Source organism: Pan paniscus, chromosome 9 (assembly GCF_029289425.2).
Source record: "Pan paniscus chromosome 9, NHGRI_mPanPan1-v2.0_pri, whole genome shotgun sequence".
NCBI classification, from domain to species: domain Eukaryota; kingdom Metazoa; phylum Chordata; class Mammalia; order Primates; family Hominidae; genus Pan; species Pan paniscus.
This window is the reverse complement of record NC_073258.2, coordinates 56,697,834-56,714,759: the sequence shown is the minus strand read 5'-3', so window position 1 is coordinate 56,714,759 and position 16,926 is coordinate 56,697,834. Positions and strand designations below refer to the sequence as shown.

Below are 16,926 nucleotides of genomic sequence, written 5' to 3'. Positions count from 1 at the left end.
AAGCATGGCCTCATTTGCTGCTTCAAGAGTGAAAGACCATGTCTGGATTAAGGAGGGGAGGTAATTTCTGAGTGGCTCAAAGTCTGGTGAGGGTGAAGGCCCTAAGACAAAAGTTTGGCCACACATGATTTCAAAGGGACTATAAAAAGAGAGTGTTTTGGTTGTTGCATGAAGTCTCATGAGTGTGAAAGGGAGATTTTTTTTGTCCATGACCGGTGGGTTTCTAGAGCTAGCTTGGTGAGTTGAGCTTCAAGGACAGAGTTGACCTTTGTAACTTTGCCTGAAGATTGAGGCCTGTAGGGTGTGTGGAGAACTGATTTTATTCCCAGGGATGTAGAGATACGTTGGGTAATTAGGCTGATAAAAGGCGGGCCCGTTATTGGATTGGATGCATGTTAGGAGTCCAAAATGGGGAATTATATACACAATGAGAGTTTGTGTGATGACTTTTACACCTTCTGAAGTTGTTGGGAACACTTCTATCTATCCAAAGAAAATACAGACAAAGACTGGAAGATAAAGGGCCATTTATTGGGCAGCATGTCAGTGAAGTCTACTTGCCTATCTTGCCCGGATACCTGGCCCCTGGTTTGGTGGGTAGGAAAAGGTGGCAGCTGGAGGAAGCCCTGGGGTGATACTGAGTGGCAGATACAGTAGGACTAGGTAATCTATAAACCATGTAAAGGATGCATCTGAAAGGGGTTGGTCTGTTAGGTTTGGAAAAAGCATAAGAACAGTGTTCACACAGAAGTGTGTATGGTCCTGGGTGGTTGCAGCTCTAGGTAAGAGCGTGGCCAGGTTTGGATGGGAGCTGGTTAGTATGGTGATTTGGGGAGTTTCTGTGAATACAGGATACAGTTGAAGGAGCCGTGGAGCAGAGATAAGACTTAGTACACTGAGGTGAGCTAACATGTCTTTGATTTTATGAGTTGAATAAACTGTTAGGTTGGCATGGAGAGATAGTTTTAAGCTTTCAAGGATGAGGACAGCAGCCGTGGCTAATGATTGGAGACAGGCAGGCCATCTAACACTATGGCTTCAAGCTGTTTAGAGAGGTAGGCAACAACCTGGAGGGTGGGTCCCTTAGACTTGGTTAGAACACTTAGTGAAACTCCATGCCGTTCATCGGTATATAGAGAGAAAGGATTGGTGAGGTCTTGGAGAGTGAGGATGGGGGCTGAGATGAGAGCCTTCTGGAGTAGATGGAAAGGTTGGGTAATAGGCTGTGTGGGGTTTAAAGGCTCTTGGAGAGGGCCTTTAGCAGCTTGGTATAACAGTTTGGCAAGTAGAGCGAAGGAGGGAAACCAGAGCCCAAAATATCCCACTAGTCCTAGAAAAGAGAGAATTTCTTGCTTAGTTTGTGGAGGCAGGAGGTACTGGAGGAGGGATATGCAGTTAGTTGTGAGCCTTAGGTCCGTGGGGTAAGAGCTAGGTCTAGATAGGTGACTGAGGGGGTGCATATTTGTGATTTCTTAGGGGAGACTCGATACCCCCGTTCTTCCAAGAAGTTTAAAAGAAAGAATGGGCATTGCAGTCTCTTTGAGAGGGGTTACACAGGAGCAGATCATTAACATATTGGAGAGGGGACAGTTTTAGGGATAAGGTACAGAGGTCGCAAGCAAGGGTCTGCCCAAAATGGGGGGGGCTGGCTCTGAAACTTTAAAATAGTGCACACCAGGTGAGCTGACATGAAAGGTGAGTGTTGGGGTTTTCCCATATAAAGGCAAAGAAGTTTTGGGAATCAGGGTGTAAAGTAATTGTGAAAAAGGCATCTTTTATGTCTAGGACAGAAAACTGGGTGGTATTGGAGGGAGTCATGGAAAGTAAAGTGTATGGGTTAGGAACTACTGGACATACTGGGAGTACGGCTTAGTAATGAACCTGAGATCCTGGACTAAGCGATAAGTTCCATCTGGCTTTTTGACAGGTAGAATTGGTGTGTTAAAAGGGGAGTCTGTTGGGCAGAGTAGGTGACTGGAAAGGAGGCAAGAAATGATAGGCTTTAGGCCTACAAGCTCTGCTTGGGGGATTGGATACTGCTTCTGTGATAGGAACTGGGTGAAATCTTTAAGGGTAATGTGAATGGGGGTGTGGTGTTTGGTTACTGAGGATGTGGAAGTATCCCAAACAGCAGGGTTAATTACAGATGGGGAATAAAGAAAGGTTGCATGTTTTAAGGTGGGAGGTTGGAGGAGTAGAAGAAAGTTAGGAGCCCCGGAGGGGTCAGGGTTGATGCATTGGGTACTATTGGGAACATGGAAGTGGTGAGTAGTGTGGAGTTTTGAAAGGATGTCTCTGTCTAGGAGTGGAGTTGAACATGAGGGCAGGACTAAGAAAGAGTGAGTGAAGAAAACTATGTGAAAGGGGCAGAAGATTGGAGGGGTGGCTCGGTTTTGGAGACTTGTCCATCAGTTCCCACAACAGAGACTTAGAAGTACTGGATGGGTCTTGAAAAAATTAGCTAAAGCAGAGTAGTTTCCCCTGGTATTAATTAAAAAAACATACTGGCCTACCTGCCACCATGAGGGTTACCCTTGGCTTGGATGTGGCAATGGTAGTTGCTGGGACATCCATTCCAGGGCACCACCAGTCTTCAGGAGCAAGGCAGATAAGATGCTAGTAGGAAGTTTTGGCCAGATCAGGAAGGGATGGGGGTGGTCCTTGTGGGGGCCACTCACAGTCCAAATTGCAGTGGGGTCCTCCGCAGAGGGGGCATGGCCTGGAGGGTTTACCTGGATGTGGGTATTGTGTGGACCAGTGGCCTTCATTGCCGCACTTGAAACAGGTACCAGGTGGAGGTGGATTGCTAGGAGGCTTCCATGTGGAGCTGCGGCCCGGTGGACCTGCAGGGACCCTGATGATGGAGGCAAGCATTTGAAACTCTGCCTGATTTTGCCTTTTGCTTTCCTCATCATGATAGTTAGACTTTGAAGGCTAAATTAAGAAGGTCTCAATGTGGGTTTTCTTTTTTTTATTATACTTTAAGTTTTAGGGTACATGTGCACAATGTGCAGGTTAGTTACATAGGTATACATGTGCCATGCTGGTGTGCTGCACACATTAACTCGTCATTTAACATTAGGTATATCTCCTAAAGCTATCCCTCCTCCCTCCCCCCACCCCACAACAGTCCCCAGAGTTTGATGTTCCCCTTCCTGTGTCCATGTGTTCTCATTGTTCAATTCCCACCTATGAGTGAGAATATGCGGTGTTTGGTTTTTTGTTCTTGTGATAGTTTGCTGAGAATGATGATTTCCAATTTCATCCATGTCCCTACAAAGGACATGAACTCATCATTTTTTATGGCTGCATAGTATTCCATGGTGTATATGTGCTACATTTTCCTAATCCAGTCTATCATTGTGGACATTTGGGTTGGTTCCAAGTCTTTGCTATCGTGAACAGTGCTGCAATAAACATACATGTGCATGTGTCTTTATAGCAGCATGATTTATAGTCCTTTGAGTATATACCCAGTAATGGGAAGGCTAGGTCAAATGGTATTTCTAGTTCTAGATCCCTGAGGAATTGCCACACTGACTTCCACAATGGCTGAACTAATTTACAGTCCCACCAACAGTGTGAAAGTGTTCCTATTTCTCCACATCCTCTCCAGCACCTGTTGTTTCCTGACTTTTTAATGATTGCCATTCTAACTGGTGTGAGATGGTATCTCACTGTAATTTTGATTTGCATTTCTCTGATAGCCAGTGATGGTGAGCATTTTTTCATGTATTTTTTGGCTGCATAAATGTCTTCTTATGAGAAGTGTCTGTTCATGTCCTTTGCCCACTTTTTGATGGGGTTGTTTTTTTCTTGTAAATTTGTTTTGAGTTCATTGTAGATTCTGGATATTAGCCCTTTGTCAGATGAGTAGGTTGTGAAAATTTTCTCCCATTTTGTAGGTTGGATGTTCACTCTGATGGTAGTTTCTTTTGCTGTGCAGAAGCTCTTTAGTTCAATTAGGTCCCATTTGTCAATTTTGGCTTTTTTTGCCATTGCTTTTGATGTTTTAGACATGAAGTCCTTGCCCATGCCTATGTCCTGAATGGTAATGCCTAGGTTTTCTTCTAGGGTTTTTATGGTTTTAGGTCTAACGTTTAAGTCTTTAATCCATCTTGAATTCATTTTTGTATAAGGTGTAAGGAAGGGATCCAGTTTCAGCTTTCTACATATGGCTAGCCAGTTTTCCCAGCACCATTTATTAAATAGGGAATCCTTTCCCCATTGCTTGTTTTTCTCAGGTTTGTCAAAGATCAGATAGTTGTAGATATGTGGTGGTATTTCTGAGGGCTCTGTTCTGTTCCATTGATCTATATCTCTGTTTTGGTACCAGTACCATGCTGTTTTGGTTACTGTAGCCTTGTAGTATAGTTTGAAGTCAGGTAGTGTGATGCCTCCAGCTTTGTTCTTTTAGCTTAGGATTGACTTGGCGATGCTGGCCCTTTTTTGGTTCCATATGAACTTTAAAGTAGTTTTTTCCAATTCTGTGAAGAAAGTCATTTGTAGCTTGATGGGGATGCCATGAATCTATAAATTACCTTGGGCAGTATGGCCATTTTCACGATATTGATTCTTCCTACCCATGAGCATGGAATGTTACTCCATTTGTTTGTATCCTCTTTTATTTCCTTGAGCAGTGGTTTGTAGTTCTCCTTGAAGAGGTCCTTCCTGACCCTTGTCAGTTGGATTCCTAGGTATTTTATTCTCTTTGAAGCAAATGTGAATGGGAGTCCACTCATGATTTCGCTCTCTGTTTGTCTGTTATTGGTGTATAAGAATGCTTTGATTTTTCTACACTGATTTTGTATCCTGAGACTTTGCTGAAGTTGCTTATCAGCTTAAAGAGATTTTGGGCTGAGACGATGGGGTTTTCTAGATATACAATCATGTCATCTGCAAACAGGGACAATTTGACTTCCTCTTTTCCTAATTGAATACCCTTCATTTCCTTCTCCTGCCTATTTGCCCTGGCCAGAACTTCCAACACTATGTTGAATAGGAGTGGTGAGAGAGGACATCTCTTTCTTGTGCCAGTTTTCAAAGGGAATGCTTCCAGTTTTTGCCCATTCAGTATGATATTGGCTGTGGGTTTGTCATAGATAGCTATTATTATTTTGAGATATGTCCCATCAATATCTAATTTATTGGGAGTTTTTAGCATGAATGTTGTTGAATTTTGTCAAAGGCCTTTTCTGCATCTATTGAGATAATCATGCAGGCCTTTTCTGGATCTATTGAGATAATCATGCGGTTTTTGTCTTTCGTTCTGTTTATATGCTGGATTACATTTATTGATTTGTGTATATTGAACCTGCCTTGCATCCCAGGGATGAAGCCCACTTGATCATGGTGGATAAGCTTTTTGATGTGCTGCTGGATTCAGTTTGCCAGTATTTTATTGAGGATTTTAGCATCAATGTTCATCAAGGATATTGGTCTAAAATTCTCTTTTTTGGTTGTGCCTCTGCCCAGCTTTGGTATCAGGATGATGCTGGCCTCATAAAATGAGTTAGGGAAGATTCCTTCTTTTTCTATCGATTGGAAGAGTTTCAGAAGGAATGGTACCAGTTCTTCCTTGTGCCACTGGTAGAATTCAGCTGTGAATCCATCTGGTCCTGGACTTCTTTTGGTTGGTAGGCTATTAATTATTGCCTCAATTTCAGAGCCTGTTATTGGTCTATTCAGAGATTCAACTTCTTCCTGGTTTAGTCTTTGGAGGGTGTACGTGTCAAGGAATTTATCCATATCTTCTAGATTTTCTAGTTTATTTGCGTAGAGGTGTTTGTAGTATTCTTTGATGGTAGTTTTTATTTCTGTGGGATCGGTGGTGATATCCCCTTTATCATTTTTTATTGTGTCTATTTGATTCTTCTCTCTTTTCTTCCTTATTAGTCTTGCTAGTGGTCTATCAATTTTGTTGATCTTTTCAAAAAACCAGCTCCTGGATTCATTGATTTTTTGAAGGGTTTTTTGTGTCTCCATTTCCTTCAGTTCCGCTCTGATCTTAGTTATTTCTTGCCTTCTGCTAGCTTTTGAATGTGTTTGCTCTTGCTTCTCTCGTTCTTTTAATTGTGATGTTAGTGTGTCAATTTTAGATCTTTCCTGCTTTCTCCTGTGGGCATTTAGTGCTATAAGTTTCCCTGTACGTACTGCTTTGAATGTTTCCCAGACATTCTCGTATGTTGTGTCTTTGTTCTTGTTGGTTTCAAAGAACATCTTTTTTTCTGCCTTCATTTCGTTATATACCCAGTAGTCATTCAGGAGCAGGTTGTTTAGTTTCCACGTATATGAGCAGTTTTGAATGGGTTTCTTAATCCTGAGTTCTAGTTTGATTGCACTGTAGTCTGAGAGACAGCTTGTTATTATTTCTCTTTTTTCACATTTGTTGAGGAGAGCTTTACTTCCAACTATGTGGTCAATTTTGGAATAAGTGTGGTGTGGTGATGAGAAGAATGTATATTCTGTTGATTTGGGGTGGAGAGTTCTGTGGATGTCTATTAGGTCCACTTGGTGCAGAGCTGACTTCAATTCCTGGATATCCTTTTTAACTTTCTTTCTCGTTGATCTGTCTAATGTTGACAGTGGGGTGTTAAAGTCTCCCATTATTATTGAGTGGGAGTCTAAGTCTCTTTGTAGGTCACTCAGGACTTGCTTTATGAATCTGGGTGCTCCTGTATGGGGTGCATATATATTTATGATAGTTAACTCTTCTTGTTGAATTGATCCCTTTACCATTATGTAACGGCCTTCTTTGTCTCTTTTGATCTTTGTTTGTTTAAAGTCTGTTTTATCAGTTACTAAGATTGCAACCTCTGCCTTTTTTTGTTTTCCATTTTCTTGGTAGATCTTCCTCCATCCTTCTATTTCTTGCCTATGTGTGTCTCTGCACGTGAGATGGTTTTCCTGAATACAGCACACTGATGGTCTTGACTCTTTATCCAATTTGCCAGTCTGTGTCTTTTAATTGGAGAATTTAGTCCATTTACATTTAAAGTTAATAGTGTTATGTGTGAATTGGATCCTGTCATTATGATGTTAGCTGGTTATTTTGCTCATTAGTTGATGCAGTTTCTTCCTAGCCTCGATGGTCTCTACAATTTGGCATGATTTTGCAGTGGCTGGTGCTGGTTGTTTCTTTCCATGTTTAGTGCTTCCTTCAGGAGCTCTTTTAGGGCAGGCCTGGTGGTGACAAAATCTCTGAGCATTTGCTTGTCTGTAAAGTATTTTATTTCTCCTTCACTTATGAAGCTTAGTTTGGCTGGATATGAAATTCTGGGTTGAAAATTCTTTTCTTTAAGAATATCGATTATTGGCCCCCAGTCTCTTCTGGCTTGTAGAGTTTCTGCCAACAGATCTGCTGTTAGTGTGATGGGCTTCCCTTTGTGGGTAACCCAACCTTTCTCTCTGGCTGCCCTTAACATTTTTTCCTTCATTTCAACTGTGGTGAATCTGACAATTATGTGTCTTGGAGTTGCTCTTCTCGAGGAGTATCTTTGTGACATTCTCTGTATTTCCTGAACCTGAATGTTGGCCTGTCTTGTTAGATTGGGGAAGTTCTCCTGGATAATATCCTGCAGAGTGTTTTCCTACTGGGTTCCATTCCCCCCATCACTTTCAGGTACACCAATCAGATGTAGATTTGGTCTTTTCACATTGTCCCATATTTCTTGGCGGCTTTGTTCATTTCTTTTTATTCTTTTTTCTCTAAACTTCCATTCTCACTTCATTTCATTCATTTCATCTTCCATCGCTGATACCCTTTCTTCCAGTTGATCGCATCGGCTCCTGAGGCTTCTGCATTCTTCACGTAGTTCTTGAGCCTTGGTTTTCAGCTCCATCAGCTCCTTTAAGCACTTCTCTCTATTGGTTATTCTAGTTATACATTCTTCTAAATTTTTTTCAAAGGTTTTAACTTCTTTGTCTTTGGTTTGAATTTCCTCCTGTAGCTCAGTGTAGTTTGATCATGTGAAGCCTTCTTCTCTCAACTCGTCAAAGTCATTCTCCATCCAGCTTTGTTCTGTTGCTGGTGAGGAGCTGTGTTCCTTTGGACGAGGAGAGGCACTCTGATTTTTAGAGTTTCCAGTTTTCTGCTCTGTTTTTTCCCCATCTTTGTGGTTTTATCTACCTTTGGTCTTTGATGATCGTGACGTACAGAGGGGTTTTTGGTGTGAATGTCCTTTCTGTTTGTTAGTTTTCCCTCTAACAGACAGGACCCTCAGCTGCAGGTCTGTTGGAGTTTGCTAGAGGTCCACTCCAGACCCTGTTTCCCTGGGTATCAGCAGAGGTGGCTGCAGAACAGCGGATTTTCATGAATCGCAAATGCTGCTGTCTGATCTTTCCTCTGGAAGTTTTGTCTCAGAGGAGTACCCGGCCATGTGAGGTGTCAGTCTGCCGCTACTGGGGGGTGCCTCCCAGTTAGTCTGCTCAGGGGTCAAGGGTCAGGGACCCACTTGAGGAGGCATTCTGCCTGTTCTCAGATCTCCAGCTGCGTGCTGGGAGAACCACTGCTCTCTTCAAAGCTGTCAGACAGGGACACTTAATTCTGCAGAGGTTACTGCTGTCTTTTTGTTTGTCTGTGTCCTGCCCCTAGAAGTGGAGCCTACAGAGGCAGGCAGAACTCCTTTAGCTGTGGTGGGCTCCTCCCAGTTCGAGCTTCCCAGCTGCTTTGTTTACCTAAGAAAACCTGGGCAATGGCGGGTGACCCTCCCCCACCCTCGCTGACGCCTTGCAGTTTGATCTCAGACTGCTGCACTAGCAATCAGCAAGATTCGATGGGCATAGGACCCTCTGAGCCATGTGCGGGATATAATCTCCTGGTGCGCCATTTTTTAAACCCATCAGAAAAGTGCAGTATTAGGGTGGGAGTGACCCGATTTTCCAGGTGCCATCTGTCACCTCTTTCTTTGACTAGGTAAGGGAACTCCCTGACCCCTTGTGCTTCCCGAGTGAGGCAATTCCTTGCCCTGCTTTGGCTCATGCATGGTGCACTGCACCCACTATCCTGCGCCCACTGTCTGGCACTCCCTAGTGAGAAGAACCTGGTACTTCAGATGGAAATGCAGAAATCACCCATCTTCTGTGTCACTCATGCTGGGAGCTGTAGACCGGATCTGTTCCTTTTTGGCCGTCTTGGCTGCCATCCATAACTTTTAATCTTGTGGCTTTAGGCAGTCTCATCCACAGACAGTAAGGAGATTTGCTTTGGGAAAATACCGTTATTATCTTTGTTGCAAAACTAAACTATAAACTAAGTTCCACTCAAAGTCCAGAAATAAACAAGGACAGCTTAGATGTTAGAAGCAAGGTAGAGTCAATTAGGTAATATGTTTTTCACTGTCTCAGTTATACTTTTGCAATGGTGATTTCATAACTTTAAATCATGACTATGACAGTTTTCATAAATAATACAGGTAAACAAAATAAAATAATTTTGTGAATGTAATGGGATAAATACTTGTAGACAAACTTGTCATAATTTAGAATCTAAAATTATATTAAATAATAGATATTTTATTATTTGAGTATTTTCCAATAAATGTATATTTTAGGAAAACATTCTTGCAAAAAAAAGTGTGTCCTTTTAAAAAAAGAAGAACCAATTTTGTCTAATTCAAAGCTTATTTCAAGGTTATGTATAAAACAGGCAGGGCTTGCTTGTCTGACATAATGTAAAAGTGTCTAGGAACATGTCCTGGGTCCAGGGTCTAAAACCTCTTGTGGCCTATGGAACACCAAGCTCTGTGCCAAAAGGTGGAAGGCTGCCCTTCCACGCTACAATCTAAATCCAGGGCATAAAACACCTTGTGGCTTGGAGAGAGCCCAGGGCACAGGGCATAAAACCTCTTGTAGCCTCTGGAATGTGTCCAAACTCACTGGACCCTTGCTCCTTGCTCTCCCAGGATCATAAATTGATTGTATCTTGAATTAGAAGAACCTGTTCTCCCTTATTTCAAGTAGCAGAAAATATGCTAAACCATCACAGCTACGCTTGATGCACCGCTACCTTTCTATCCTCACATCCTCACTTGTCTACCCCCACATCTGAACGTGCTCACCACATGCTTCTTTGTTTGATTACCAATAAATATTGTGTGCTCCCAGAGCTTGGGGCCTTCACAGCCCCCAAACTGACATTGGCCCCCTGGACCCACTCTATGTACTCTTAACTTGTCTTGTCTCATTTCTTTGACTCCGCCAGACTTGGTAGTCCCCATGACATGGTGGTGGGTCTTATCACTCCAACATAAAGGAACCATGAAAAAAGAAAGATGTAAAGAAAGTTATAAAAATAAGGAGATATTTTGTGATTTGTGTGTGTGTGTGTGTGTTAAGAAAACTTACAGAAATAATTTTATATGACAAAGAATCTTATATGCTAAATTTAGTCCTAAAATAAAATGTCTGGTTGTTTAAGAAGAAGGGATGTTCCGGACAAACCAGAAATACCAAGTATGTCATGAACAGTCAGTGTAAATCACAATAAGAGGATTTATTTTTAAAAAATTAGTAGATCAAGCAGTCATATAATGATTAAGTTTTGGTTTGCTTATAAACAAAGCTGGGATTTTTTTTAAATTAAGGTTATTACATCCATGTATCTTCCTGTATAAGTTTCTAAAGTCCTTTTTACATTGAGTTACAGGGATTTGACTCCTGAGTCTAAAAAGAACACCAAGACATGCTAAATCTTAAACAGCGACAAAAATTAAAGCCTCACCTTCAGACCTCATAGAAGATACCAATCAAAATAAACTGCATTGCTAAGACACAGGGCCAAAAATTAAACTCATTCAACTCCTCAAGGCCCAGGGACTTTCATGGAAGAGGTGGGCATGTGAGATTTTAAGGGCTGATTTTCAGAGACCAAATAGGTTGAGGTTCTCTATAAATCAGTCATTAATGTCAAAGGCACACTCATGCAAGAACAGCATGTGGATCTCTGTGTCAGATTAACAAGGTTTTCTTCAAGGATTAGCCAACTTTTTAATAAAGGTGATAAAGGTTATTAAAAACTTATGGGAGTTATATTTTATAATCAAGATTAAATTTTATAGATTGTTTATAAAATTTTGAAAAACATTTAATTGGCTTCATGTTGTTTTTATTAGGGATTCTTGTTAGGAAAATTAAGTCTCCTCTCTCATACAATGTAGGTTTTTGCTTTTTTTGGAAATTATTGAGTTATCACTTTCGTTACATGAATGAATTTACAATGACCTGTAATCCTATTTTGAGATATGAAGTGTTTTAAACTTTTAAATTTGATGAATGTTCCAAAATAAAATTATAAATTATATCTTTTTTTGATCTGACTAATTTTTTAAGATATTAGTTTCCCTAAAGTCCAAAAATGATATATTTGGCTTATTTGGTATAAAAATTATATGGAAGCATTTTCAAATATGAAATGGTGTTTGCTTTTCTTTGGGCTGTATTTATATCAATATGTTATAGGCATGTGTTTTAAAATTATGCCAAAGTCCAGTAATTCTGATATGACTTAGTGTATATTATCTGTAATAATCATAACTATTATGTTAAAATTACCATGTGCCTTAGAAGTAACAAATTTTCTTGTCAATTGTATGTTTGACTAATGGCTGCCTTAAAACTTTGTTTCATTCATGGACACTTGTTGTCTTGTTTTGGTCCTTTTTAAAAGGTTGTTTTATAATCAACTCTAAAACTCTAACAGGTGCTAGTGAATGCTGTTTTCTAATAACTTTGGAAATTGTGACATCAGAATAGAGGAAAAACTTTCAGGGTTCATGGAGCACTAAAATATTCATGACTATCAAGCAGAACAGGAATTAACTACATCGACTGAACCAATCTATTAGACTTTTTGCCTAAAGTGTTTGCTAATCCTGTGTTTTGTCTTTGAGGTCTTAAAAATTTTCTTTGGAGCTAGTAACAGCTTTTAACAATTTAGTATACTCCTATGAAAAAATTTGGAGCATATTTGTTCCTCTCTAACTAATTTCTCCAGAATTTGGAAACTATTTGTGTGTAGTCTTAATTTATGGCAGTACAGTTATTTGCATAAGTGTAATAAGCATCTGTTTTCATTTATAACATGACACGATTGGAGAAACTGGTTATTTTACCAAGGTTTTAACTGGAATGGTGCCTGTTTCTTTAAGGAATCAAACGACTTATGGAGCCAATAAATCCCCTTGGGAAACTGGCCTTATACCACCTTTGTCCACACAGTTTCTGTACAGGGTTCTTAACATGTGGTAAGAATGTCACTTTCTGACATGTTGACAAGCCCCAAGTTTATCTTGGAACCTCAAGAGTAGAGGATCACCCAACTCATAGATGTTTGATGGCACAAATCCTTGGCTGGCCTCAGTTTTTAAAAAGTCTCACCTGAAATTTCTTCTATGGAACTAAGTTCCATCAAAGCCAATTTAAAAGCATTTGTAAAATAATAATTATTCTTGCTGCACTATATACAAATAATCAGGCCAAATGTAGTAAAGCAAACCAGTCCCCAAAATTAGAAGGGATCAAATTAGGACCATAAAGTCATTTTACAAAAAGAATAATTACATGACTACAAAACAAACTGTGAGAGTCTTCCTAAGATCAAGAACTCTTTCAGAAGGGTAAATTTTCTTTCTTTGTTCTGTCATGGTTTTAGAAGTATCTAGGTAAACTTATAGAAATATTTCAGCATACAGCTCAAAAAATTGGAAGGGAAATTTCCTAGGTCATATATATTGTCTCTTGCAACATGAAGCTCCTACAATTATTGAAATATGGTACTTCCTGTTGAGTCAGGAAGAACAACTAAGTTGATCATGAGGTATGAAGAATCCAATGTGTCTAATAAAGAAAACCATTAAGAAGGGGAGAAATCCTGTTGGACTGTTGATATTTAGATGGGTAACTATTAGCAGGGAATTCCAGAAGTCAACATGGAGAAGAACAGGCAAACTACAGACCTAAACCATAAGTGACACTAAGCAGGCAGGAGGACCAGAGACACAGCAGTGAATAGCACTGAAGGCAATGAGCTTTACATACTAGTTTGTATTGCATGCTGTCTTTTCTGCCACATAAAACTGACTCAACATTAACCATTGTTATTTGTTCACACTGTCTCTTTTCCCAAAGGAACTAATCCTCATGTACCAAGGCAGGATTACATTAAATCAACAATAAAAATATAATATTCTCATTGATTTCTTCTAGGTCACTCCAAACTGTAAAGAAGGATTTGAAACCTTCATTTATCTTTTGTCATCTGCGATCAATTTCTTGCTCCAAAGCTTCCTCATGGCACTTTTCACTTCTGTATTCCTCAGCGTGTAAATCACAGGGTTGAGCAAAGGTGTTCCAACTGTATAAAATACAGCTATCATCTTATCCATGGAGAATGTGGTTGCAGGGCATGTGTACATAAATATGCAAGGTCCAAAGAACAAGATGACCACAATGATGTGGGAGACACATGTGGAAAGTGCTTTCTTTATCACTTCAGCACTGTGGTTTCTCAGAGAATGCAAGAAGATGACATAGGAGAATATTAGCATGACATAACTCACTGCACAAATGGCCCCACTATTGGAAACCAGGAGTAGGTTAACCACATAGGTGTCTGAACAGGCTTGTTTCAACAAGGGCTGCAAGTCACAGAAATAGTGATTGATCACATTGGGGCCGCAGAATGGCAAACTCAGGGTAAGAAAAATCTGAACTAAAGAATGCACACAGGATCCCACCCAGGCCACAGCCATCAAAACAACACAGACCCACTGGCTTATGATGGTCATGTAGTGCAGGGGCTTACAGATGGCCACATAGCGGTCAACAGCCGTGAGGATAAGGATGAAGATCTCCAGGCAGCCAAAGACATGGGATGAAAAGACTTGGATCATGCACTCGCTGAAGGAGATAGTTGTCTTCTTCAAAAGGGCATCCACAATCATTCTAGGGGCTATGGAAGTAGAGAGGCAAGTATCAGATAAGGATAAGTAGAAAAGGAAGAAGAACATTGGGTTCTTAAGTGCCTGGCTGGTCTTGACAGTAATAATGATTAGCAAATTACCCAACAATGTTCCCAAGTAGAGACGCAAAAAAATAACAAACACTATTTTCTTCCAAAAAGGATCCTGTGTCAATCCAAGCAGAATGAACTCAGTCACATTATTATTCAGTTGCATGGTTTTCGTGAGTGAGGTGAAGGGGCAAGTGTGAAATGGTCTACCTGCAAAAAAAAAAAAAGGAATTAATTTATGCTGTGCTATGTGATGTTATGGAATATTTTATGCAAAATTAAATATTTCTTATTGGATACATTCTGTTGGTGGTTTCTTAATAAGCCACTTCAACACTTTCTTCCAAATTTTAATGACCACTTCATAGGGTTATTATGATTCTCAAATATGCTTATGAACATGATACCTTGCTATAGCATTCTTCAAGTACAAGCCTTGGTTAGCTTTGGCATCATTCTGATTAATTTTTCCAATTCAAGGAAGGTAAATGTAAGAGGTAATGATCTATTTTAATATTAAATTTCATTTTTAAATTTTCAATAAATACTGAGGGCCATTTTTTATGTTGTGTATCACTCAACATTTAAGATATATTTAGCTGCTCTTTGAGTTTTACAATATGAAGTCCTATGCCACCACCACCCTGTAGATAATATCTTATTAATACATAGTTTATACATTCCATATTCATTATATATATTTATATAGATGTTATTTATTAATACCTTGTATGCTCCACTTCTCTGCAAAATTTCTCCCAGATATTCCAGATTATAAAAAGTAAACGAAAACACTTATAGCCTCTAAATAATCTGTTGCTACCTTGATGTGTCCTTATAACATTTTGTCCTGACATATACTAATAAACAGGAATGAATGTTTTTTGAAAATTGGTTATCTCTTTAATATCCCCCTTTCTAATTTTCTTCCTTTAATTTATTGAAAGCATCCCTAGAACACAGAGTTTCTGAGGTTACATTTAAATAAGATGAGGGTGGGGTACAGTATTACTACTCAACTGTTTGTTTTCACAATTCAAACTAAATATTAGAATCATGAAAACAAGAAAGCATTTTATAAGTGGGGTGGTTTGAAGTGTTATCATTGAACCAGATCATGTTTGTAATCCCCAGAAGAGTTTTCATTATCCTGATATTCAAAAACCCCACATTCCTGGAACAGAGCAGAGATTTGGAGGAAAGAAGGTGATGTGGTTTTAGAGAAGAGAGAGTAGACACTAAATACCTTCTTCATTCAATTTATTTTCTGTCATGGAAAAGTCAGTGCTTCAACTTTGAAATGTCGCTTTTCCCAGTGAAGATCAGTTTTTAAGAATATATGGAAACTAATATTATCACAAGGCTTCTCTTTCAAGAAAAATAAATTCTCTACATTTTTGTTGTCAAGATGACACTAGACAGTACATAATATGCAAGTAGAAATATAAACCAAAGTGTAATTTATTTAAATATAGTCTGGAAGCCCATTGGGTTTCTCCACTGTTTGAAATGCTTGTTCCCTTGTGTTATAAAAGAAATAGCTCTTGAACACAAATTGAATTTATTTAGTAAGGTCATTTTTTACTTCCTCCAGAAAGGGTACACTCGCCAGCAGTTTTGCCACGAGAGTACACCGAACAAAGGAGACAGGGTCATTTATAACCTGACAACTGCTGTGTCCGTTTTCCATTGGCTGGAACAGGACCTCACATTCTGTATTTGTCCATATTGGCTAGCAACTCAGAAGTTTTTAAAAGAGGCAAAGGCAGAGGAGAACAAAGGAAGCAGGAAGTAACTTGTGGAATGCTGACAAATGTAAAAACACTTTTAAATAAGAAAGAGGAACAGGCTATGACTTAATGCTTGCTTGGATCAGTATAAGCATGCCAGGGCAAATATTTAGGAGTGCAGGTCTTTAAACAAAATTTGCTTCGAAGAGAAGTTACTATTTATTCCTAATTAGATGGGGGGTAAAGTCTTTGAAAAGGAACCTCTACTTTTAGTTTTTACATCCACAATTCAATCAATACCTTCAAAACATTGGTGAAAGTTACAAGTTGGCCAAAACAGAATAAAATAGACAAAACAGACACAAAATTCCCTTTATATATACTTCTTCCTCTCTCCAGATTCCTCTCCTTCTTCTCCTCACCAGATTTGAAATATTCCTTATCTTCTTCCAAATAAAAAAAAAAATACTCCCAGGAAAGTGTCTGATGAAGTTGTTCACTTTGGTGTGCTAAGAATAAAAAACTATATATGTATATCTTATATACATATATATTTTATATATATACACTTTATATACATATATATACTTTATATATATATATCTTTTGACTCTTTGGACTCAGTAATATATATTTTATATATATGTATATATATATTTGGACTCTGTAATCTTTGAAATGTATCTTAAACTATAAGGGAACTGAGTTGGTATTTTAATTATTACAATAAGCTCATTTTTTCCTTTATTCATTTAAAAGGGTGATCCATTACAAAGTATTTGTACTTGAAAATGTGGTAGGCTTTGGAGGCCTGATAATGTAGAAGTAGTTTTCACCTCTAATACTTTATGACCTTGAGCACTCCTTTGAGGGTATAACCTTTGGTCTGTGGTCTGTATATCAGTAATCCTAGTAGACTATCCATTTCTAGGTAGTCTGTATTATTTACTTTATATATTGGGATATAAAGTTTTTTAGGTAAATTAAGGATTACAGATATGTAATGTAATTAATTTGGTAATAATTATAGGTCCTCATCAAATATTTAGTTAACAGTTTAGTCAATAATCAGTATCTGTCTTCTTCCCTGGAATTCCTTTCCACTTCTATCTACTTCAACTATTACAAAATTTCAAAACACAACTGTGAAGAAACTTCATCTAAGCAGCCTTCAAAAATTGCCTTGTG

At 39.0% G+C, this 16,926-nt stretch overlaps 1 protein-coding gene across 1 annotated transcript; it reads right to left on the bottom strand.

Moving 5' to 3' along the window:
- Positions 1–13,241: 13,241 nt before the first annotated feature.
- Positions 13,242–14,430, bottom strand: LOC100982375 (olfactory receptor 4C16). The gene has a single exon (XM_003811919.3). It carries the CDS (start codon positions 14,172–14,174, stop codon positions 13,242–13,244), a length of 933 nt encoding a protein of 310 aa, XP_003811967.2. The 5' UTR covers positions 14,175–14,430.
- Between the last annotated feature and the right edge of the window lie 2,496 nt (positions 14,431–16,926).